At 62.3% G+C, this 23,144-nt stretch overlaps 1 protein-coding gene across 3 annotated transcripts; it reads right to left on the minus strand.

Moving 5' to 3' along the window:
- Nucleotides 1-5,983: 5,983 nt before the first annotated feature.
- EXOC3L4 (exocyst complex component 3 like 4) lies at nt 5,984-19,580 on the minus strand. Of its 3 annotated transcripts, none has more exons than XM_045560283.1 (16): nt 19,450-19,580; nt 18,722-18,901; nt 18,128-18,250; nt 16,098-16,145; nt 15,252-15,360; nt 14,336-14,751; nt 12,761-13,415; nt 11,750-11,861; nt 11,435-11,557; nt 11,014-11,114; nt 10,719-10,799; nt 9,087-9,201; nt 8,421-8,540; nt 8,178-8,330; nt 7,543-7,664; nt 5,984-6,535 (listed from the first exon to the last, which is right to left on the minus strand). In XM_045560283.1, exons 6-16 carry the CDS (start codon nt 14,733-14,735, stop codon nt 6,343-6,345), a joined length of 2,175 nt encoding a protein of 724 aa, XP_045416239.1. In that variant the 5' UTR covers nt 14,736-14,751; nt 15,252-15,360; nt 16,098-16,145; nt 18,128-18,250; nt 18,722-18,901; nt 19,450-19,580; the 3' UTR covers nt 5,984-6,342. The 3 variants fall into 3 exon arrangements, with proteins under 3 accessions (XP_045416239.1, XP_045416243.1, XP_045416235.1); XM_045560287.1 differs by having other exon boundaries at nt 16,098-16,142; nt 18,709-18,901; XM_045560279.1 differs by having other exon boundaries at nt 18,709-18,901.
- Nucleotides 19,581-23,144: the final 3,564 nt, after the last annotated feature.

The following is a 23,144-nucleotide window of genomic DNA, read 5'->3' on the forward strand; positions in this document are numbered from 1 at the left end:
AGCAGCAGAGGCCAACCCAGCCCTAGCCAGAAAATGCTACAGGGTGGCGCATTGTCAGCCTCCCTCTGCCTGCCCTCTGGCTGCGTGAGCGGGTGCTGCGGGGAAGCTCTCTGAACAGGGGAGGCTGAGGGAGAGAGGGAGGCAGGACCTGGAGCGGGATCCCCCGTGCAAAGCCTCCCGGTAGCATCGGTAGCATCGTCACAAGAACAGTGCTGACCCGTGGGATGGGCCCCCTTCAAGGGGAAGGCCGTGGCACTCCAGGATGTCACCTAGCCCTCCCCCATGGCCCGGGCCCACTTCCCTCTGCAGGATGACTTGCACTTCCCACTGCCTTAACCCTGGCTCTCAGGCCACCGGCGTCCGCCCTGCTTCTCCCTTTCACTTCGCAGGCCATCACCCGGCCTGGGACCCTCCCTGGGGCTTCTTGTTTCCTGAGGGTGCTGCACTCACTAACGGCACTGGGCAGAGCCATTGTATCCCCTGTTGACAGATGAGCAAACCGAGTCTCAGAGAAGTTAGTGGACACAGAGTTTGAGGCCTTGAGACTGGGATCCCTGCTACTACTCAGCCTTCCTCAAGAGGGGAAGTGACCTGCTCAGGGTCATTTGCAGCTGCACAGGCCTGGGCAGGAGTCTGCTGACTTCCCCCAGGACCACGGGACGGCCAGGACAGCTGACCAGGAGCTGCCCTCAAGGGGAAGGCCCTCCTCCAAAGGAGGGGCTCCAGGGCACTCCCCAGACCAGGCACCAACAGGCAGCGCCCCTTCCCTGCCCCAGGGAAGCTGTTTACTTAATAGACCCTCCCCGTCCTCCCAGGAGGAAGCCAGGCCCAGGATTCCTTTTTGTGCTTGGCAGGTGGGGAAACTGGGGCCTAAGGAGGCATGGATTCTTCAGGTGTTCAGTGAGCCTGGCTACTTCACTCGCTGGAGAGGGGGCCACATGGGAGAAAGCAGGGCCCATGGGGCAGCAGGGCCCCAACCCAGGGGCCTTCCATAGAGTGCAGTGCAGGAGGGCTCCCTGTGCCAGCCCCAAGTGGCTGCTACCCTCCCCTAGCCCAGCTTCCTCTCCTAAAAGAGCTCAGCCTTTCGCAACAGCTCTCTGGCAGGGATGCAAAACGTCCCAGTTCAGCTCCATCCCTCGGAGCCTGGGCTGTCCCGGGGCCAGCCATGCCTGAGCCTTCTCAGAGCCTGCATGATTTCCAGGAAAACAGCTGCGGAGCCTCAGTCCCCTTAGGGTCCCTGCCAATGACAGGCCAGTCACGCAGCAGGGGCTTTCCTGGAAATCCCAGCGCTTCATTAGGGTAGCGGGGGAGAGGGGAGGGAGGCTGCCCTAAACCACCGACCACAGGGGGCGAGGGTGCTGGGAGCCCCCGCCTTACCTGACAGCCCGAGCTCCCCTTCCAGACTTTGGGGAAGGAAGGCACCATGGTGGGGGCTCACGGGTGGGGACCATCTGGGCCCTGGGAGCTCCATCACTTACAGCTGTGTCTTTCCACACATTGCTCTACCCCTCAGGACGCGCTCAGGGGGTTGGCAGGGGTGGCTTAAAGGAGGTAGTGCACATAAATAACAATGACTGTGACAGGTAGGGTGACGCTCACCAAGTACTGGGCCCTTCTCCAGGAGCACACTTGCATTTTTGCATGGAATGCTCCCAATTTTACACAGGGAGACAGAGCCCAGAGAGGTGGAGTAATCTGCCCAAGGTCACACAGCTAGGAAGGTGCAGCGCTGGGATTCCAGCCCAGAGGTGCCTAAATCCAGAGGCTGATTGTTAACTGCTGTACCATATCTGCGGGAGCAGGAACGCTGTAAATCACTCCAGAAAATCAGAACTTCTCATGACACGTCTCTCCCAAGATCCTAAAATTCCATTCTTTTATATCCATTGAAGAGCCTTGGGTTCATCATTTGATTTTATTGGGATCAAGAAGGACTGCCCCATCCCCCAACCGCCTCCAGTAAAACACATTCTTCACCAGTGCCTGACATTCCACTATTCATGTACATCCCTTGGGTAAGAATCACTTTTTGCAAACTCAAGTGTCCTGGAAGGAACCTTGGTTGCTTCTGGGGAAGGGAACAGAGGGACCAGGGATAAGGAGACTTATATCCTGTAATGCCTTTTAAATTGTGACCTAAGTGAATGTGTTACTATACAAAACATCATTAAAGTTAAAAATGAAAGCATTTAACAAATTAAATTTCAAAACTGCTAATAGGTGGGCGGGCGTACGTGCAGACAGACAGAAATGCGGTGTCCCTGGAAGGAGGAAGAGTCTTTGCAATGACTGGTCCAGGACCCCCAAGTCCCAGTAGAGGAGTGGACTGAGGAGGCAGTAGGACTTGTCCAAATTTCATTTCCATCCAAGTGTTTCACACTTGGCTCAGGAGGCCAGGCTGAAACCCTGGTGGCCTCACCCTTGGAGGCTCCTGGCTCCCAGCACAGTCACCCCTACAAGGCCGGGCCTGGCCCAGCTGGAGCTCTGTGGAGTCCACCCTTGGCTGCAGCTACCCTGTCTCATCCCGGTGGCCAGCACACACCTGCTGCCCAGCCTTCCACATGGTGGGTGGGGAAGGGCAGTGTCTTGGGGACAGCCCAGTCCTGGCCCCTCCCCTGTGGACAGCCAGTGACCCTGGCAGGCAGGCCTCTGTGGCCTGCTGCAGTTCTCAAAGGAAGGAGGGAGATTGGGGACAGGGGGTGACCTGGGGGCCCTGCAGCCTCCCCTCCCCATGTGGCAGTGGCGAGGAGCCCTACAGGAGCCAACTTCCAGCCACCAAGGGTGCTGCCCCCATGAACAGGGGCCTGGTGAGCACGGGGGCCAGGAAGGAAGGGGCCAGGGTCACCAGGGGAGGAAGGAAAGGGAGAGGCTATGCAGGCATGAAGGTGACACACTGACCGTCACTCACAGCACGCCCTTCGTGCCAGGACCTCTGCAGACAGTCCCATTGACTCCCAAGCTCCCTCCCTACTGGGTATTCTCTCCCATGTCACAAACAAGACTAAGCCCAGGTCACCAGCCAGAGGAGGACAGAGCGGAGACTTGGATGCAGTCCTATGTGGCTTGGCCTCATGGGCTTTTCCAGCATGACATGCTCTGGCAGGGGCTGGGCCGGAGCACCAGGAGACCAGGAGGGAGCGATGGCCACAGAGGGCTGCTAGACCCCAGCCTGAGCTAGGGTGGACACTCAAGTCCCCTCCTCCTACAGCACATGCTGTCCTTGGGCCACTCACACACACACAGGTCGTCGCCTCTGCAGACCTGAGCACCCGCCCTGGGCACGCGGGCCCTCTGCACCTCCTCACTGCCCTCCCGCTGGGCCTGGGCTGGAGCCCCAGAAGATTCTCAGATCAGGCCCGATCTCAAGGCCAGGCTCAGGGACAGAGACCAGAGGCAACTCCTAGTACGTGAAGGAGCCCCAGGAAACAGGTGACATAGGGGGAAGCCACACTGAACCCTGAAGAGGGAGGAGAGTGAGCCCCACGGCAGGGGAGAGCTGGCCAGGCAGAGGCTGGGACCAGAGAACAGCTGGCAGGGCTGGGACCTGAGCCTGAGGGCCCAACAGGATGGTCCCCTGCTGTCCTGCTCCAAGAGAGGAACAAGGAGGCTGGGCAAGGGCCCCCTGTGCTGGGGGTGCTGACAGAGGCTGACACAGCTCATAAAAACACACACACACACACACACACACACTCCAGCCAGACCTGGCCAGCAAGTCCAGAAGCTGCTCTCTGACAGCCGGACACCCCCACCCCCGGCATGCGTGGCCTGGACAACAGCACGGCCAAGCAAACACCCTGGGCCCTTCGCAAGGCCTCGTGGGATCTGGTAGGCAGTGGGGGTGGGCGAGGTCCATCCCCGGGGGGCCCAGTGGCCAGAGGCCAGGGCTCTGTCCCCAGCCTCCCTGGCTGCACCCTCGTAGGAGCTGCGCTCCAGCCTCCTGCTCGGCCCCACTTGGCCTGGGAGGCGGCCCCAGCCCCCGGGTGGGCCGGGCTTCAGGAATACACACTCGCACACTCAGCCTCCTTGCAGAGATACGAGTGCACATGTGCACACAGTTCCTGCCAGGAAAACCCTGACTTCCTGTCTCCGGGCCTAGAAATCCTCAGGAAGACGGTCCTGGGTCCAAGCCCAAATCCCCAGACGTGAAGCTCTTGTGAGGCCGAGCCTGCCCAGCCTTGAGCACCTCTTCCCAGCCTCCCCTTGGGGACCTTTCCCACTCAGCAACCTCCACCCCCTCAGGTCCTGCCGGACACCCCGCACCCCCACCCTGCATCCAGGGTCTTCTCGGCTTTTTCTCACAGCCTATGGCCGGCCGGGCCCCTGGGAACATGGGGTCACTTCACCCTCCCCAGCCTGGGAGGCACTCACAGCACCCCCACTTCACAGCTGGAAAAACTGAGGCACAGAGAGATAAAGGAATTTGCCTGTGGTCTCACAGCTGGAAAGTGGCAGGGCCAGGACAGAAGCCCCTCCCCATCCCCACAGCCCTACTGGGGAGCCCAGCCCCAGGACCCTCAGCCCCCAGCTGAGGGGCTCAGGGAGGACCAGGCCGGTCAGGGCCAGGGCTGGGGCGAGGGGCTGCAGGGCTCAGCGAAGGGCCTGGGGCTGAAAGGTGGGGAAGGGGCAGCAGGGGCTCCCTGGGGAGAACCTGGCCAGGACCAAACTGGATCAAGACACTGATGGCCCCTGGGGTTACCTGTGGGGTCAAGCAGGGGACAGGCTGGCCTGCAATCACCTGCCCCTCCCTTGGACCCCTCCCCTAGGAAAAGAGATGCCCCTCAGACACACCTGCACCCCTGACTGGGAGGATCTCAGGCTGCCGTGCAGGGCCGGGTGTGAAGCAGCGCACCCCATCCTCTGCCAGCCCCCACTGTAACACTGGCACAAGGACTGCTCACCGGTGTCAGCGTCACACACACCCTGCCCCCACTCCGCCTCAGAGCCTGGGAACCCCAACCTCCCCACTTCCTCATTCCTGCCCCGCCCGGGAGGCCTGGATACTCCCTCACCTCCCACTCCTTCCCCCACCCCAGCCTTCCCTGCCCCTGGCCTGGCCCTGGCGCACCATGGGGGGCAGGGTGCCCCGCCTGTGGCACCTGCTCCCAGAGGAGACGAATAATCCCTCAGCACTGAGCCCCCTCGCCCCAAGGCCCCACCAAGATTCAGACCTGGCTCTGCGCTCCAGCCCTGGTGTAGGGAGTGGGGTAGACCTGCCCGGGCACCGCCCCCTGGCTGGCCACAGTGCAGGGAGGGGGGCCCAGAGGGAGCCGAGAGAGACATGTCCCCCACTTGCCGGGCACCACAGCCTTTCAGGACCCTTGCCCTGTCCTCGGGAGACCCAACTTTCTTAGGGTCTTGGAACCCTGGCCCAGCTGCCAAGGCCCAGAGACAGTAGTGGCCAGCTAAGGAGGGGTGGGGGAGGGCAGCTATTGCCACCTGTCTCGGCCTCTCCCTGTGACTCTCCCATCTCCGCTCTCAGCCTGAGGCTGCCAATGCAAATGGGTTTCCCAGCAGCCTCGCCCACAGGCTACAGCCCAATCTCAGTGCCAGCTTTCCCTGGGGGGGCGGTGAAACAGGTGCACACTGGAGCAGCCGCCCTGCAGCCGCCTCCATCACCAAGACCTCCCATACCTCCATCACCAGACCCGCATACACACACTCCACGGAGGACAACTTTCTCTGCTGGGAAGTCCCCTGCCATCTAACCCAAATACTCTAAGCTGCAGAACAAGCCTTGGTCTCTTCTTGTTCCCCAGAGGCCCAGGGCCTGCCAGGGAGCACATGAGACCAATGGATCCAGGAACCCACAGTTGAGGCCTGTTGTGCTCTGCAGCCACAGGCATGGGCCTTCCCAGCTCTGGCCTGCCTCAGTCTTCCCATCAGTTCAATGGGTAGAAAGGGCCATCCAACCCTTTGGTGTATGGGGACCCAGACCTCCCATTCCCAGCCAGCTTGGCCCTGTCCCCTCCTTAAGGAGGCACCATTCTAATTCACATTTATTTTTAAATAAATACTCTTCATTTTCAGACTGGGCGATGGTGCTGGACAGTTAGGCAGGCAGGGAGGCCCTCCCCAGTGGGCAGTATTGGAGGGGAACTCTGCTGTCCCCAAGTACTCCCCCACAAATGCCTGACATGCCTTTGTCATTGCTGTTCCTTGTGGCTAAGCAGTCTGCTTGGTTGAGGACAAAAATTCCCCAACTGCAAGCTTCAGAGTTGGGGGCAGGGCTGACAGTGACTCCCTGGGCTCCTAGCTCTGGGCTTGGTGCCTTGGGAGGACGTCTGACCCTCCACCTACCACAGCCCCCCACCTGAGGACAGCCCCCTCTCAGGTCAGAGAGCCCTAGATGCAGGTGATTAGCACGTCCACGGAGGTGGGCACCTCTATCTCCTCAAAGAGCACGCGGCCCCCAGTGGCCCCCGAGCTCGCTGCCTTGGCGGCCACCCTCAGCAGGTCTTGGGCATGCTGCAGGAGGCTGTGGTTCCGCCGGCGGCCCAGTCTGCGCAGGGCCAGAATGGCCAGGATGTGATCCCGCCTGCAGAGACACACGGGCCCTCGCTGCAGACCCAGCACCTCCGTGACACCCCCAGGCCCATGAGGAGGGGAGCCCCTGGGCTGGGAGGAAGTATGAGTCACCCGGCATTCCTGCAGCCGGGTCAGAGAGGCTGAGCCTGACAGAGGAAGTGGCAGCACCAACCTGGGGTGCAGGGTAGCTGCGCCTGCAAGGCACCTTGGAGGGACTGGGAGGGGCACGCCCGGCAGGGGAAAAGGCCTACGCAGAGCCAGAGGGCCACCAGGGGACGGGCTCAAGAAATGGCAGAGTGAGGGAGGGGGCAATATGGCTGTGGGAGGGCGGCTGGGGGAGTCGCGGCCTCCCAGCCCCAGCACCAAGCTGGGCACAGTGTTGTCCCAGGACCCGGGGAGGGTGGACCTGTGCTGGGCTGGGGAACCCAGAGCGGCCCAGAGGGGAACCCCAGGGCTCCCAGGCTTTGGGTCACCCAAAGCCTGGGAGGCCAACTGGGATGGGGGACAGGGAATTTCTCCCTCCCACCCCACGTGGCATGATCAGGGAAGGGGCTGGACCAGGGGCTTTCTGTGCACACCCCATCCTGGAATCTCCAACACCGTGGAGAGATCTGAGCTGGGATTTCCAAGGGCTACAGATGACTCACCGTCCCCCCAACATACCCCCATCAAAGCCAAATCTCAGTCTCCAGGGCTTCCGGAGAAAGCTTTCTCCTCATGGGGGGGTCGTGCCTGCCCCCTCAGATTCCAGGGCAGGAGGCATGTCCCTCCCTAGCCTTCCCCCGACCAGGACAGCCGAGCTCCACTCCCCTCCTCCTCCCCGCTCCAGGCCGCCTCCCCGCGCTGTCCTTAGGCTCATGGGCACCCAGGTATGTGCCGCCTCAGCCCCGAAACAAGCTCGCTCCTCCCTGCCCTCCGCACCGACCCACCCACAGCCGCTGGGCCTTTTCAGAACGCCAGAGCCCTGGGCCCCCGGCTCCCTGTCGGGACCTAGCGGTGGAGAAGGTGCGGACGCACCTGATGTCAGGGTAGCTCTGGATGAGTGTCTCCAGGTGCCGCCTGATGTCGTCTTTGTAAGTCTCGCCCAGGATCTCGGCCACGCACAGGATGGCTTGGTCCAGCCACGTGGCCTCAGAGCCCTGCGGAGACAGAGGAGTGCAGGGCGGGCCACCTCTCCCGGGAGCCTTCTTGCCGCCCCTGCCTCCAGCCCCCACCCCCATTAGTGCACGGGTCAGCCCTGCTGCGCCCGCCTCCCCACGGCAGGACTGGTGGCCCGCCCTGGCACACGGTAGTCGCCTCCCCTCCCCACGTCTGGCCTGGGGGACCAGCAGACCAAATCAGGGATGTGTGTCGGGGCGGTGGGCGCCTCAGCTCACAGGGCTCCGGCTGTGAGGCGCGGAGGCGGCCCCACAAGCCCTGCCCATCGGATAGGGCTGGGACCCTGGGGCCCTCGGACCCTCGGACCCTCGCCCCTCTCCCCGCGGCAAACTGCATGCCAAGTGCCGCCTCCGCACCTGGCTCCGCCCCTGCCCAATAGGCAGGGCCGAGAACCGCTGGGCCAGAAGCCCTCCCGGCCACCGAGTAGAAATGACAGTAGGAGGGCGCGTCACCCTGTGGAGGTGAGCGCCGGGGCAGTCAGACGCTGCTCCTACCAAGCCCTGGAAGGTGTCGCCGATTGCTTGAGCATCGAGGCTCATCTTCTGGGAGCCATTCACCCGCTCGGCACCTCGGAACCGCTCCCGCGGCCTCAGCGCCTGTGCCAGGTACTCACGGACCACATAACGGTGCACCTCCTGCAGAGTCTCCTGGGTGGCAGAGAGTCAGGGTCAGGGACAGGGCCAAGGTCCATGGCCCCAGCCCCGGGCACACCCCTGCCAGGCCCTCCCTTGTAGTACCTGAGCCCATGGCTGGGCCACATGCTCTAGATGGTGAGCAAAGGCCACCACCTTGTCCATGAGGGGACGAAGTGTGTCCTGTGTCAGCCAACCCTTGGTGCACACGACCCTGAAGAGCGGCTGGGGACAGACACAGCGGCGTAGGCGTCTTCAAATGTGTACTCCCTCCCCACCAAGCCCTTCCCTCAAAGCCCAGTGCACCACTCCTGACTCCCTTCCCTACTGGGTTCCAGGTGCCACCCTCTCTCCTAGCTACTGGCCTTTCCCAGAATGCCTCTTCCAGGCCTCAGCTCCAGTGGGCGAGGTTTGAGTTTGAGTGTCTGTCCAGGCCCTCTTAGGGTGTGCTCAGGGCAAGACTTGAGGGGCTGGATAAGGGGCCCAGGCCTGGTTCTTTGGACCCACCTTCCAGGCTTGGGTGTTCACCACTAAGAGGTGGAGACTGAAGCGAGAGGTTGGCATTTCCCAGCTGTCCCTGCTCAGCGGGGGCCTCATCTAGGCGCCCTGTCTGTCCCCGACACATACACCCCTGACTGCCCACTCCCCAACACACACCCCCACAACGGCCCCCAGGGTAAATAAACGCTGTGACCTGGGTCCCCAGGCTCCAGGGAATGGGCGGCACCTACAGTCATGGAAAGTGGGGAAAGAAGGGCCTGTCCCATTCACCTGAATGTCATGCTGAAAGCCCTGAAGCAAGTGCTTCTGGAAGCTGCGGGTGGCAGCCACCAGGGGTTTCTCCAACTCCTCTAGGATTCCGGGGAACCTGGCCAGAAGACTGGTCCTGGGAGAGGCCAGGACAGGTGATGAGGTAGGCAAGGGGGAGCAGGCTGGGGAACAAGGCCCGGCGCACACCCATGCAGGCTGTGGGCCACACCAGCTCTGTTCATTTAGACTATAATGTGAAGGGCAGCCCCTGGGGCTGCACAATGTAGTAGCCCTGGGAGCAGAGACAAGTGAGGGGGCAGCATGAAAGCTACAGGAGCCACCCATAGAGTGGGTAGATCAGTAGAGTGGCGGTTGCCCAGCTCCATGGCAGAGTTCCTCTCTGGCAGCTCTACGACAAACTTTCCATCCCTTTTGGTGATGGGAGAGTGTAACATAGCCATCCCTGGAACAGACCCTTCATTGAGCCTCATAACTACCCCCTGAAAGTGACAATGTTCCTATTTCACTATTGGGGGAACCGAGGATAAGGGTATGCTCAGTCCCCACAGCCAAGGGACCCAGCAGGGCAGGCTGAAGTTCCATCAGGGGTTGGGCCAGAGGCTGCCTACCAAGGGACAAAGAATGCTCCCTTGGGCTGAAACCCCAGGGTCCCCAGTGCCAAGGACAGGCCTGGCACAGACTAGGCACAAGAGAGTGGTAGAGAAGCAGTACCTTGTCACCATCACACTTTGGACTCGGGCAAGCCTGGCCCAAGTCCCTGCTTTACCAAGTACTGGCTGCATGACTGTGGACAAGTAGCATTTCATTTCTAGACCTCCACTTCCCATCTGCGTGGGTACACTGCACTTGGGATACACACATCACGCAGGTAGGGCTAGCACAGCGCCTGGCACGTCATGGGGGCTCACAAGCAGCCAATAGGAACCGAGTCCCTGCACAGCCCTAGATCCCATTGCACAGGAAAGAGGCAAGAAGTAAAGTGATTTGTCCCAGGACACACAGCCGGCAAGTGGCAGAGCTGGCATCTGAACCCAGACAGGGTAGCCCAGAGCCTGTGCCCTCAGTCGCCGGCCGCCTTCGTGGCTGGTGCATCTGCAGTGGGAGGTGGGGGGCAGACACCGAGGCTTGGCCCTGGCTTGAGGGCACAGAAGGCCAAGAGCCACTCCTCGCCCATGGGAAGGGCTTCTACCTTCTGGGGTCAGAGGGACCCCAGACCCCACGCCCAGCATAGCATAGGGTGCGGTGTCAGGGAGGGCTTTTCAGGGGAGGGGTGTCCTAAAAAAGGAAGAAGCCTGGCTGGGGTGAAGATCAGAAAGAAATGGAGCCCAGGGCAGGGGGCAGGGACTAGGGCAGCTGGAGCTCCCAGGTCCCTGCTCAGCCTCCAAACCCTCCCCGCACTCCTTGCAGGGCCTCGGCTCCGCTGAGGGACAGCACTGCAGGGGCGAGGACGAAAGAGGGCGGTCCTGCCTCCAGGAGAGCCTGCCCGAGTCCTCCCTGCGGGGGGACCAGGCCTCTTCGCCACACACGCCACCCACCCCCGCCCCCGCCCCCGCCCCCGCCCCCGCCCCCGCCCGCGTTCCCGGCGCTCGCGCGCCCCCTGCCGGCCGCGCCGCCCCGCGCGGGGAGACCCACCTCAGCTCCTCGCAGGCGTTGACGTAGGCGCCCAGGTGCGGCTCGCTCGCCGCCCCCGACTCCAGAAAAGCCTTTTCAAGCCTGGGGGCGGGGTACGGAGAGGGCTTGGGGGCCCTTCCCGGCCGTGCTTCGACCGCGGGTCCGCCGCCCCGGGTCCCCCACCCCGACTCGGGCCTTGTGACGAGGCGCTCCCCGCCACCTGCAGAGCGGGTCCACCTCTCCGAGCAAACCGGGTGGCCGCCGCCCACACCCTGCCCAGCCGCCTCGCCGACCCCCCCGGCCGAGGACCCCGCACCTGGGCACGAAGAGGCCGAGCGCCCGCGCGCAGATCCGCAGGGTGGTGGCCTCCAACTCCGCGGAGATTGCGCCGCCCGCCTTCACGTGCTCCGCCACGAGCTGCGACGAGGCCACACGCTGAGCTCGCGCCCGAGTCCCTGACCCGAAGCCCGCAGTCCTCCACCTGGAGGCCCCGCGACGTCTCCAGCCCACCCGCTCTGCCTCGCAGCCTTGGCTCCAGCCTCCGGTGGCCCCAACCTGGTCAACCTCCCTGCACCCCCGCCCACCAGCCTCTCGGGGTCTCGGGAGATCCCCTATCTCTTCTCACGTGGGGCCTCGGTGGGAAGGACGCTTGGGGCTGAATATGGTAGCTCTGGGTGTCCCCACGGCCTGCGTGAGGCCCGAGCATACGCCCCTTCTCAGCCCCCTCCCGGCCGAACCATGTGGACGTCCGTGGACAGCGGCGCGCGGTAGAGGCCCTGCAGCACGTCGGGGGCCTCGCCGGCCGCCCAGCGACTCTGCTCCAGCTGCAAGATGCTCTCGAAGCAGCCCGTGATCTTGGTCTGGGGCGGAGGGGGCCGCAGTGAGGCACTCCCAGGGAGCAGGCCTGAAGGACTCCCGCCTCCTGAACCCGTCCTGCTCCCCGCCAGGTCGGGTTACAAGCGCAGGCGGGAGGCCGCGGGTAAGCCACCGCCAGCATCTCAACCACGATCCCTGCAGGACCCCGCCCATCCAGCCTGGCCCGCCCGCCTCACCTCGAGGAAGCTGGTGTAGCTGCTCTCCAGGCGGGCCCATACATCAGGGGCCAGCAGCGGGGGCAGCGGCTTAGTGGGCAGCGCCAGGTCTGGGGCGCCCAGGAAGTCAGGGCTGGAAGGCAGGGCGGGGGCGCTGAGGGCCTGGCCGGGCTCTGATGCTGCAAATGCTACCTCCAGCCCCTACCCCCAGGCTCAAAGTCTAAGGCCACCACTGCAGGGCCCGAACCTGGGCTTCTGTTTACACAGCCAACCCCTGCCTCCAGACGTCTACACCACCTCTTCAAGCTTCTGAATGCTGCCTTTCCTGGCACTCTAGCAAGCAGCCCTGCCTGCGCAGACCCTGTAAGGACGGCTGTCTAAACGGACCTCGACCAGACTGCCTCAGTGGTGACCTCTGCACTCGTGGTCCCTGTACATCCAAAGCTGGACTCTAGGCGCCCCTCCCCCCAAACTCCACACAGCTCAAGGACCGACCACCATCCAACTGACACCAGGGAGCCCCAGAGAGGGGTCTGCAGGCATTCCTGCCTGTGTGCAGGGGCTGCTCAGGGCGCTAGTAACACACCCTCATAGCACAGTGCAGAGCTGGAGGTGGACGCTCCCAGCAGGCTGTACCCTGAACCTGGATGCCCGTCCAAAGGGGAAAGTGGGGGTGCACCCGCGCCACAGAGCCCGCGGCTGTGTCCTGCCTGGAGAGGTGTCTTTTCTAATTCCCCCAAAGACACCTTGTGGTCCCACACAGGGTCTCTAGCTGGGCTCCCTGCTCCAGTGGGAACCACCCGCAGAGGCTTTCCGACTTTGGGAACCTGCGCATGGGTGGCCCCCTGAGGCGCGGGAGCGCACCACCGCCTAAAATGCAGAAGAAAGAACTAAAGTCTCGGGGTTCTCAACCCTCGCATGGAGGTGCTGAAGAAGAAAGGTGCCCTGTGGTCCTCAAAGTGGATCCAAGGAGGCCTCCTGGGTGGGCAGTGCGAGCCCTGCCTCGCCCTGTGGCGCCTGGCTGATGCTCACCTGCCGTAGACGTTTGCGGCCCAGTCCAGCAGGAGGTAGAGCTGCTCACCGCCGCGGGCGTCGTGCGCCAGCTCCTGGAGACGCTGGGCCACCGCGCCGTGGAAGGCGCTCAGGTAGGCGCCCCACGCGGGGAAGCCGGCTGCCGCGTACGCGGGCTGCACCTCCAGCAGCACCTTCTGCAGGTCGTGGCGAACCAAGCCACCGAGCTGGGCCAGCAGCTGAGCCAGGCCCGGAGCGCCCTCCACGGCCCCAGAGGTGCCCCGGGCGCCGGCCCCCTGCACGCGCTCCTGCGCGCTCCGCTGCACCGCCTCCTCCCAGTGCTGGCGCCAGCGGCGTGGCGTGCGCAGGAAGTCGCCGTCGGCCGGGGGCTCCGGGTGGGCCTCCTCTTCCGCGCGCACCACGCGGGCCAGCTCGGTCAGCGCGGCCGCGTCCACGCCGTCGGGTCCCAGCGTCTCACGCACGATGGCGCCGATCTCGGCTGCCAGCCCGTCGTAATGGAGGCACACGTCCATGGCGCGCCGCGCAAAGGCTGTAGGGTCCTGTTCAAAGGTGTGCGAGGCTTTCTCCGCCACCAGCCTTGTCTCTAGGTGCCGAAGCTGTTCGAAGGCGGCCAGCAGTTGCCGTTCAGTAATGAGGTCGGCCACAGATTTGCCTCCTGTAGGGGCAGGCGAGAAAGGGGCCAGTGAGAGGGCCCACCCCGGGACACCAGTTGGAAAGGCCCTGGTCCAGTCCATCTGGGGGTGGGGAACCTGCGGCCTCAAGGCCACAGGTGGCCCTCCAGATCCCCTAGTGTGGCCCCTCGATGGAATCCAAACTTCATAGAACACATTCCTTTTGTTCCGTAAAGTTTGGATTTGATCAAAAGGCCGCATGTTCCCACCCCTGCTCCTTCCTTCCCCACCCCTATTCCCTACCTTCCACCTTGCTCCCATCCCCACTCTCAGCTCTGCTGAGCTGACCTGTGGCCTCCTGTGCAGTGCTGATTGCAGGTCTAATAGGGTCAGAGCTCAGGCTGGGCGTGTCCTGCAAGGCTCCTGCCCCAGTGTCCAGCTTCAACGTTTCTTGCCACTCCCTGCTCTCTGCCAGCCCCTACCCCCCAAGCCCTCAGCCTCTACCTGCAGCCCCCTTTTGGAGCCCAATTCTAACTCATCCTTCTCTGAGCAGCTCTTCTGAGCTTCCCTCCAGGCAGACGTGGCTCCCTTGCACCTCTGGGACCCTGTGATCAGAGTGTACCAGTGCCTTGAGAGTCCCCCTAGTTAGACTAGGAGCCAGGCTGTGAAAGGCCATGGAGAGGCTAGGGTTCTAGAGTCATGTGGATCTGGCTTCAAAGCCCACGCTCCACTTCCTGGCTGTGAGACCAGAGGCAAGTGGCTTAACCTCTCTGAGCCTCACTTTTCTCATTCTGCCCAGTGGGGGCTCCCCTGGCTGAAATGCTGGAAGCATTTAGAGTGCCATTGGCCAGGGGCAGGCTTTGGGGGAGCTTGGGAGGAGATCCTGCAGGAAGCCTTGGCTCAGCTGCTCCACCCTCCGGCCTCAGTTTCCTTTCATGCTTACTGTGGTTTGTGAGGCCCTCACCTGCCTCAGGTTCCAGCTCCTTAGGCCCCACCCCAGTGGATGCCTGCTGGCTGCCACCATCCATGACCCCCGAGGAGACCTCTGGCACAGCAGCGACCTGGGACTGGCCAGCAGCTGGGCCATCATCCAGAGCACGCCTGAAGGACCGGAACAGGGAGGAGGACCTTCGCCAGAGCAGGCCTGCATCCTCCTTGGCGGCCTGGGTCACGGCCCGCTGGCTTGCCCGGGAGAAGGCACGCCTCAAGGTGCCCAGGCCCGGCCTCGTGGTGTTCTCATGATGGGCACTGGGCTCTTTCCCGCTGCTTGTCTGCCGGGTGCCCCGAGCTGGGGTCTGTGATTCCTCAGGCTCCTGGGGGTTTTGTAGCTCTGGCCCAAGGGTCGCTGTCTGTGGTGACAGCATCTTGGCAGCAGGAGAGCTGGGGGTGAGAAGGAGACTCTGGAGGCCTAGAGGATGCCCAGCCCCAGGGAGCAGACACAGAAACCTGTGCCAGCCTGTGGGGCCTGGCCAGACCCAGGGGCTTGGTCAGGGAAGGCTTCCTGGAAGAGGCAACCCTCAGGCTGTCAAAAAGGAAGTGTCACCAGGCCACATTCTTGGCCAGTGCCTTCTATGTGCCAGGCTGCAGCTGGGCACTGAGGTATAGACAGCTACTTCCGTCGGGAGCCTTCTCTGAGACCACCCCCCAAAAAGTGGCCCCTGCAGGTGCCCACCCCTCACTCGGCTGCCAGGCCAGACCCTCCCATCAGAACTGGAGGGGGAATTGAACATGCAGGTTCTGGGTTCCAGCCCACAGCTCACAACACCCAAGGGCAGGGCCTAGCCACATCCAGGACTTCCCGGACTTGAGGTCCTGAGGCCTAAATCCCCCCACCATCCTCCCCTTAGCCCCTTCCCCGCCATTCTGAGTCCTCAGCTCACCCTACTTCAGCCCAAAAGGCCTGACAGCTTCCGTTCAAAGGGGTGGGCTGCTCCCTGCTCTCTGCCAGGCCCCCTCCTCGGGGGACACCCTTCCTTGGGTGCCGCAGAGCTGAAGGGAGGAAGAGTAGGCCCTGAGGGCATGGCCAGGACCAGCCTGCGGCTTATCATGGCCCTGCAGCCCACAAGGGAGGGGCCTCGGGTCTATATTTAACCAGGGGCTGGGGAGTTCCCACCCAGTCCTGTTTCCCCCTCACTGCATCTCCCCCCTCCACCCCCACCTCCCCTCTGAGGGAGAGACACCCCCACAGTGTGCTCTGACCTCCCCCACAAGGAGTGCGGAGGGATCCCAAGAGCATGGGGTGCTGACTGAAGCTACCGCTGCCCCTCCAGGGCCCACAGCACCCAGGCCCCTGCCAGCCTCCACCCACACCCCTCGCAGCCTGAGTGAGCCTGGCTGTGTTTGCTTTTCTGGCTTTAGGCTAAGCTGGGCTCAGGAGAGAGGAGGGAAACTTCCCCACCTGCTGGGATCTCCCGCCCACCCCATTGTGCAAAGGGGTCCATGGTGGGGGAGGGTACCAGGCCAGAGAGGTTTCACTTCACCCTCAGAGAAACTGAGGCCAAAAGAAGGGGTGGACCTGCCGAAATCACAAACCACCCGGAGGCAGAGCCCCCAGCCTGACCGCAGGGCTCCCCCCAGGTGCCAGGCCAGATCCCAGGCTGGAGCCAGCACCTGACCCCTTGGTGACATTGGGCAGGAACTGCTGTTCCCCAGGCCTCAGTTTGCGCAGACCCTCACCCACCCCCGGCCTCCAGCGAGGCGTCTGTCAGGGGTCAGCGGCGGCCTACCTTCCCCAAGGCTCCCAGAGGCGACAGAGCAGCTGGAAGGAGTCCCTGCTGAGGGAGAGAGGATCCCAGGTGATTGATGGGGGCCTTATCAGCCCCACCCTGGCCACAGGTCATCGTCCTCCCCTGGCGCCCCAGGGTTCAGGGCTCCTGCCCCATTCAGACCTGACCACAGCGGCAGGGAGCCGTCCATCCTGGCCCCCGCTGCCCTCCGTCTCCACAGTGCCCCTCGGCACCCGGCCTGGGGTGTTGTGAAGAAGTTCTAGCTAGTGCTGTCCCGGGATACATGGGGGAAAGGCCCTGCCTCGGTTGGGGAGAGCTCACACTTAGTAAGCACCTACTGTGTGCTCAGCCCAATGCCTGACACAGACCAGCTCCCCATGGCAACAAAGATGGTGTCCTTTGCCCCACATCACAGATGAGGAAGCCAAGGCTGGGCGAGGGGCAGGGTCTGCCTCAGACCATACAGCTTGGGGTGGGGGCAGGAGGGGGACTTGCCTGTGTCTCCAAGCACCAGGGAGTCAGGGTTGCCGCCCAAGGAGCCCTTTCTCCTGGTCAAGGGACCCAAGGTGGTAGCAGGTCCCAGCATGGGGTCAGACATGGGGTTTTTTCCCAGGAAGCCCAGGGGTAGGGAGAGGCAGTTGGGCAGTGAGTCTCTTAGGAGGTTACACAGGCAGAGGATTTGGAGCTGCACTGCTCCACCACCCTGTCCCAAACCAGGGCCATCAAAGCCCCCAGATGGCCCCCCATCCTCCAGCCACACCACTTTTGACCTTGCAGCTCCCAGCAGCTCCCCAAGGCATTTGTGACCTTCCCAAAGCACCTGTCCGACCAGGCCACTTCCCTGCTGTAGACCCTTCCAGGATTCCCCACTGCCCGAGCCCACAGCTGGGCACCCAAAGCCCTCCCTGCCTACCCTGCCCTTTCTCCCCCTCGCCTCAGGGGCGAAGCTTCGCCAGCTCCATCTCTGGGATTCAGGGATGACATGCACTCGGTCCAGCCTCATGTGCCTCCTCTCCGTCCCCCTGCGTGGTCAGTCCCCCAGCTTCCCTCAGCCTGCTCCCGCTCCTGGCCTTCCCGTCCTTGCTCTCCAAATCTGACCTGGGTTTCCGGACCCAGAGTGCAGGTACCCCCACCTTCAAGGAGTCGGTAGGCTGCAATGCACCCCCGCCCTCAGCATCTGTCTGTCAGGGGGCACCCGGGACCGTCCCTGTGGTAATGTGGCCTTCCTGCACAGGCCTGGGAGCCTCTGTTCATCTACCCCTTCCCGTCACCCAGAGTGCAGCCTGCAAGAGGGGTGAACTCCTGGGGTAAGTGTCGCTTGGCGGGCCTGGCCGGTGCCACGTGGGTGCCTGTTGGGCTGAGACCCGCAGGCCACTCCCACCTTCACCCCCCACCCCCAGCAGCCCCACCATCTCTAGCTTGGCCTCTCCCCTGAGCCTGCCTCCCCACATCCATGGAAACTCTCTGGCTCTCTCTGGCTCTCTGTCTCCCTGTCCCTGTTGCCCCGAGTGTCCAGGCAGACCCTGGCCCCTGTGCTGCAGCTCCCTGGCTGGGGCTTATTGCTGGCTGACCTTCAAGGCCCTGGAGACCCAGGCCCAGCCTGAGCCCTGGGCCCCACGCTCTCTCTCTGGGTCAGGCCGATACACACATTGCAGGGCCAACAGTAGAGGCAGAATGCCACCCAGAAGACACAGGCACTGGGAACTCCCATCTGGGCCACTGCGGCTGTGTCTGAGGCATCAGGCCTGGACTTCTTCCCCAACCCTCTGCAGCCGCAGGCCCAGCCCCAGCCCCAGCTCCTACCCCCTTTTTTCTTAGACCTTCCCTTCTGTAGCAGCTCCTTGTCCTCCAGGTCTCCTTCAGTTCTCACCCGCTCCCCAGCCTCCCCACCCACCCTGGGACTAAGCCTTCACCCCATCCTTCAAAGCTTAAAACCAGCTGCTGTAGGCAGGTGACTGCCGGCACCCGGGCTGTGCCCTGCGCAGGCCTATGTCCCCCGCCTTACCTCCCCACCTGCCACCTACCCTCACCTGATCACAGACTCCTCACTGCTTTCCTTCCAGTCTGCTTGTCTGCCATCTCCTTAAAGCCGTCGGGAGGGTCTTGCCTAAACATAAACCTCCTCTAAAACCTTGCAAGCTAGAAGTCTTCTCCTGAAAACAAGGAACAGGGCAAGGATGTGTGTTCTCACTACCACTCTTTAGCATTTGCCTGGAAGAACTAGTTAAGGTAATAAGGCAAGAAAAATAAATATAAGGTATAAATACAGAGAAGGAACAGATAAAACTGTCATTATTCATAGGTGATATGATTGGTTAGAAAATCAGAGACTGAAAATTACTGAACCTAATAAAAGAGTTTAGCAAGTTTTGTATGCTGATTATGCAAATACAACCAATAGCTTTCCCATACCCCAGCAAAGCCTATTGGAGAAAAGACACCTCAAGGCTCCCCTTCGCAGTAGCAATGAAACATAAAGCCTCCTGGGCTGCCACTGTCCTCAGAAGCAGCTTGGGTTCCTCCTTGGCTTGGCATCCAAGGCCCTTTCTAACAACCCCTCCAGCTTCATCCCCTACTTACTCACCCACTCTCACCACTCAGAAGCACTCACCTCTCCTCCTCACCTTTGCACAGGCTGCTGCCGGCCTGGCCTGTGGTGACCTGAGCCCCACCTTCTCCAGCTGCCAACTCCTTCAAGGCTCAGTGAAAGTGGCTCCTCCTCCAAGATGCCTTCCCTGACCAGCCGAGCCCCAGACCTCCTGCTCTGGGCCTGGTCCCAGCCCTGAGCACACCTGCTGCTATGACTGAGGGATAATTACAGGGCCCGAGATGCCTCATCCCCTTGACCAGGAGACCCCCAGGGCAGGGAGCGAGCCTGACCCAGCCCCCAGTCACTGCTAGTACACAGCAAGTGCCCAAGGAAAATAGATGAGTGAACCTAACATGTTCGTGTGGGCCCACAGGCATGAATACACTGTGTGTATCAGCTTTGCACATCCGCATGGTGGCCTGAGTGTGTCTCCCTGTATGTGTGTGACTGTTCTAGTAAGTGTGTGCCTCGGAGGGTCTGTGAGTGGTTCTCTCCACCTGTCCATGTGCGTCTCTCTGTGTCTGCACGCATGTCTTTACTTCTTGTGTGTCTGTCTATCTGTGCTTTTTGCATGGGTGTGTGTGTGTATGTGTGTGTGACCACTGTGATTTGAGCCGGCACTCTAGCCTAGTCGGCCTGGACTCTGAGCCGAGGCCCTTGGTCTGGAAAGCCACTAGCAGAACTGGAATAGTCCACAGTCCCTGAGTCTCCACCCAGTGCCCACAGCACCCCTGTAAACTGCTCCACCTGCCCTGAACATACCTGCTGAGCGAGCAGCCTCTGGGCCCAGGCAGGACGGATCCCCCTGAAGCAGCACCCCAGCGGGGTCCTCAGAGCCTGGCCTAGGCCATGGGGCTTCCAGAGCAGCCCAAGTCAGTGACCAACAGCTGGGACTTCCCAGCCCTGGTCAGGGCCTGCCAGGCCAACCCAGCCCCAGCCACAGCCCCACCCTCCATCCCCGCCCATGCTTTCACTTTCAGAAAAGGCCCCACCCCTTTTATGCAGAGGCAATCACTCCAACTCCTGGCAGCTCAGGGCTCAGGCTGAGGGTCAGGGACCAAGGTGCGAGGAGATATGGGGAGGACAGCCCCCAGGAGCTTGGGGCAGTGGGGTGGGTACTGCTGGGAACTACTCACAATGGCCAGCACCTCCCGCATGAAAGGCGGAGGGCAGGGAGAGGGGACAGGCACTGGCCTGGCAAGGGGACACCCAGCCCACAGTGCCTGGGCCCAGAAGGACCCCTTCCTCCAGGGCAAAGGCTCCAGCACCAGGCAGGCCCATCAAGTTCACTGCCTGGGGCTGAGAGCCCAGGGAGCAGAGATGCGGCTTTGTCTGTGGAGGTCGTGGTGCCAGGAAGGAAACAGTTGTGAGCCATAAGCTGTCCCTGAGGGTGTCAGGAGCTGGTGGAAGGGAGAAGGTCCCAAGGGCCAGGCAGGAGGACACTCAGGAGTGAGGAGGGACAGCATTCTGGGCTCGGGGCGCGCCACAGCACAGGTGTGGAGGGGGCTGACCCGCCCACAGTGGATCAGGTTGGAGACATTTGTGCGGGGGCCGCTGAGACTTCCCAGAAGAGGCAGCCCCCACCCCTTCTCGGGGGATTCCACTGCAAGCGTCTTAGGAAAGAAACGCAGGGAAAGTCCAAAGAGAACAGAGCCAGGCCTGTCCCAACCTGGGCTGGGGCCACCAGGCTGTGAGGCAGGCAGCAGAGGGGTGCAGAGGTGGCACTTGTGCTTTAGTGTCCTAGGGCTGCCATCACACAGTACCGCAGACCAAGTGGCTTCAACAACAGACATTTATTTTCCCACACTCTGAGGCCAGATGTCTGAGAGCCCAGTGCCAGCAGGGTTGCTTTCCTCTGAGCCCTCTCTCCTTGGTCTGCAGACGGCCGCTTTCCACCCATGTCTTCACGTGCTCTTCCTTCTGTGTGTGTCGGTGTCCGTATTTCCTCTTCATACCAGATTAGGGTCCGCCCTAATGACCTCATTTTAACTGATTGCCTCTTTAAAGACCCTATTTCCAAATAAGGTCACATTCTGAGGTACTGGGTTAAGGATCCCAACATATGAATTTTGGAGGAACACAGTTCAGCCCATAGCAGATTGGAAGACACTTTAGATGCTGCAGCACCCACTGCCATCTTCAGATGGGCCAAGTTAAGCCCAAAGATGCCAGCACCTCCTCCAGGAAGCCCTCCAGTTAACTACTTGAGTCTTTAGCCCCCTGAGCCCTGGGTTCCCTCTGTGAAGTGAGTTCATCAGAGTCCCAGCTCAACCTCTAGCAGCACCCAGCCTGCTGGTGGCCATTGCTCCCAGCTCTATCTGGCCAGGCCACCTCCCATCCCATGTGTCCCCGACAGTCAGAGATGAGAGCAGACAGGGAATACACACAACTCAAGAGACAGAGCTAGGGGCCCAAGGTGGCTGCCCAGGACTCAGTGACCTGCCCATGACCACACAGTTGGCAAGAGCGGCCAGGACTGTGTCCCAGGTCTCTGGCTCTCAGGACTGGGTCTTCCCATGGGGCCAGGCCCTGGTAGACACCAGGGACTTTTAGATCTGACCCCCTGCCCACCAGCTCATGGGGCATGTCAGGGTCTTGGGAATTCCAGTTATGGGTCACCTGCATTCAAGACACAGGCGCCTGAAAAGCTGGTGGTGCCCAGGGCCTGGAGGACTGACTGCTCCTGGAGTTCCCCCTAGTTCCGTTTGCACCCCATACCCACCCAAGCCTATGCCCACTTTTCAGCATGAGGTTACAATGTTTCTTTCACTCTATTTCCATGTTTGTCCCCAACTTTCTCAGTAAAATCCCTTTGGAAAAGTCCCAGCCTTGTCTCAGAAGAGATTGGGGCACCGGGCTGGTCTAGGGGCTCAGGAGAAGGCAGAGCACGGGGGGCCTTGGAGGGAGAGGCATAGCCAGCATAGAAACAGAGCATGACCCAGCTCCGGATGACCTTGGAGAGGTACTTCTGTCCCTGAGCCTCAGTTTGCTCCTCCATAAAATTAGTTTGTTGGGCTCGAATAGGTTCACCTTGGCCGAGGACTTGACTCGCAGGTCGGGAAGGGCAGGGAGAAGGCCCCTCATCACCAGATGCTCTTCAGACCTCGGGGTTCCTGGGAAGCCAGGCTGTCACACCGGGAATGAGGATGCCAGAGGCGGCAAATTCCGCGTGCACAGCTGCCGCGTCCAGGCTGAAGCGCAGTAGTGGAGCAGGAAACCTGGGTTCCACGCTCTGCCCCTGGCCGGGGCGCGCAGGTGGCAGTCCTCGCTCTGCGCGCATATTGCCGTTTAAGTGGCCACCTCCGAAGCGCCTCTGGCGGTGACGTCCGTTCTCTCAGTGACCCCAACGACACCAGGGGGGGCCGCAGGATGATTCCGGGAACCTGAGTGCTGGGGGCGGGACCTCTGGAAAGGGGCGGGGCTTCCAGGGGCGGGGCGTCTCTGGCACCGCCCCCTGCGAATACGGGCCGCGCGTGCTCGGGCAGGGGCGGGGGTGGTCCGGCCAGGCTGGCGGCGGGCAGGCGGGTCGGGCTGGCCGAGCGGTGCGGGTGGGTCCCGCCTCCGGTCTACGCTCCCACCCCCGCTCAAGGGCGCGGCGGGGTGCTGGGACCTCCGCCTGGGTCACCGCCTCCGGAGCTGCCCTTTGAGATGGCGCGCTCCGTGTGGCGTCGCCGGTAGTTGTGGGACCCTGGGGCAAGTCGTGTTTAAATGGGTGGAGTAACGCCCGCCTCCGAGGCCTCGCCCACCCACACTGCCCGCGTGCGCGGCCCCCTCGCCCCACATCCCGCGTGTCGGCAGCGCTTCCCGCCCCCGTTCCCATCCGCACGCCCCGCCCTGGTCCTGGCCTCTGCCCCCCTGGCTCCCTCCCGCTCCCGGACCTGACGGCTGGAGGAGGACCGCCCAACACCCCTCCTAAGCTGTAGGACAGAGGGCCCACGGGGACATCCAGGGCCCGTGTCCCCGGCCCACAGGGCCCACAGGTTTAAAATTAAAGCAGTCGCCAGGCAAACTTCCGCACCTCTCCTCCCACCTCTCCCGCATTTTGGGAGCGGGGGCTATTTTTAGAAGGAAGGCAGGTCGGAGAAAGTGCCTTATCCATCCTGGGGGTTAGCAAGGCATCCAGAAAGAACAGCACTTTGTTGAGCTAACACTTACGGAGTAAACCCGCACAGCGCCCACGCCTCCCACAACCCCTTCCAGGCCAAGCGCAGGGACCAGGCTGGGAAGGAGCCTGACACCCCTGGGGAAGGGCCTGGGCCACAGTCAGGCTTCTGCCCCCAGGCCAGCCCTGACCGGGCAGCAGGGATGCCCTCGAGCAGTGGAATATAGCCCAGAGACAAAGTTGATGGGCCCCGTGGAGGGACAGGACCCTCACGTGGGGCAGGAGGAGGTGCCTGCCCACCCAACCTCCCCTGTGGACTCTGTGCCCAGCTTGGTGGCTTCCCAGCCTCAGGGAT

This window comes from Lemur catta, chromosome 1, assembly GCF_020740605.2.
Source record: "Lemur catta isolate mLemCat1 chromosome 1, mLemCat1.pri, whole genome shotgun sequence".
Classification (NCBI taxonomy): Eukaryota; Metazoa; Chordata; class Mammalia; order Primates; family Lemuridae; genus Lemur; species Lemur catta.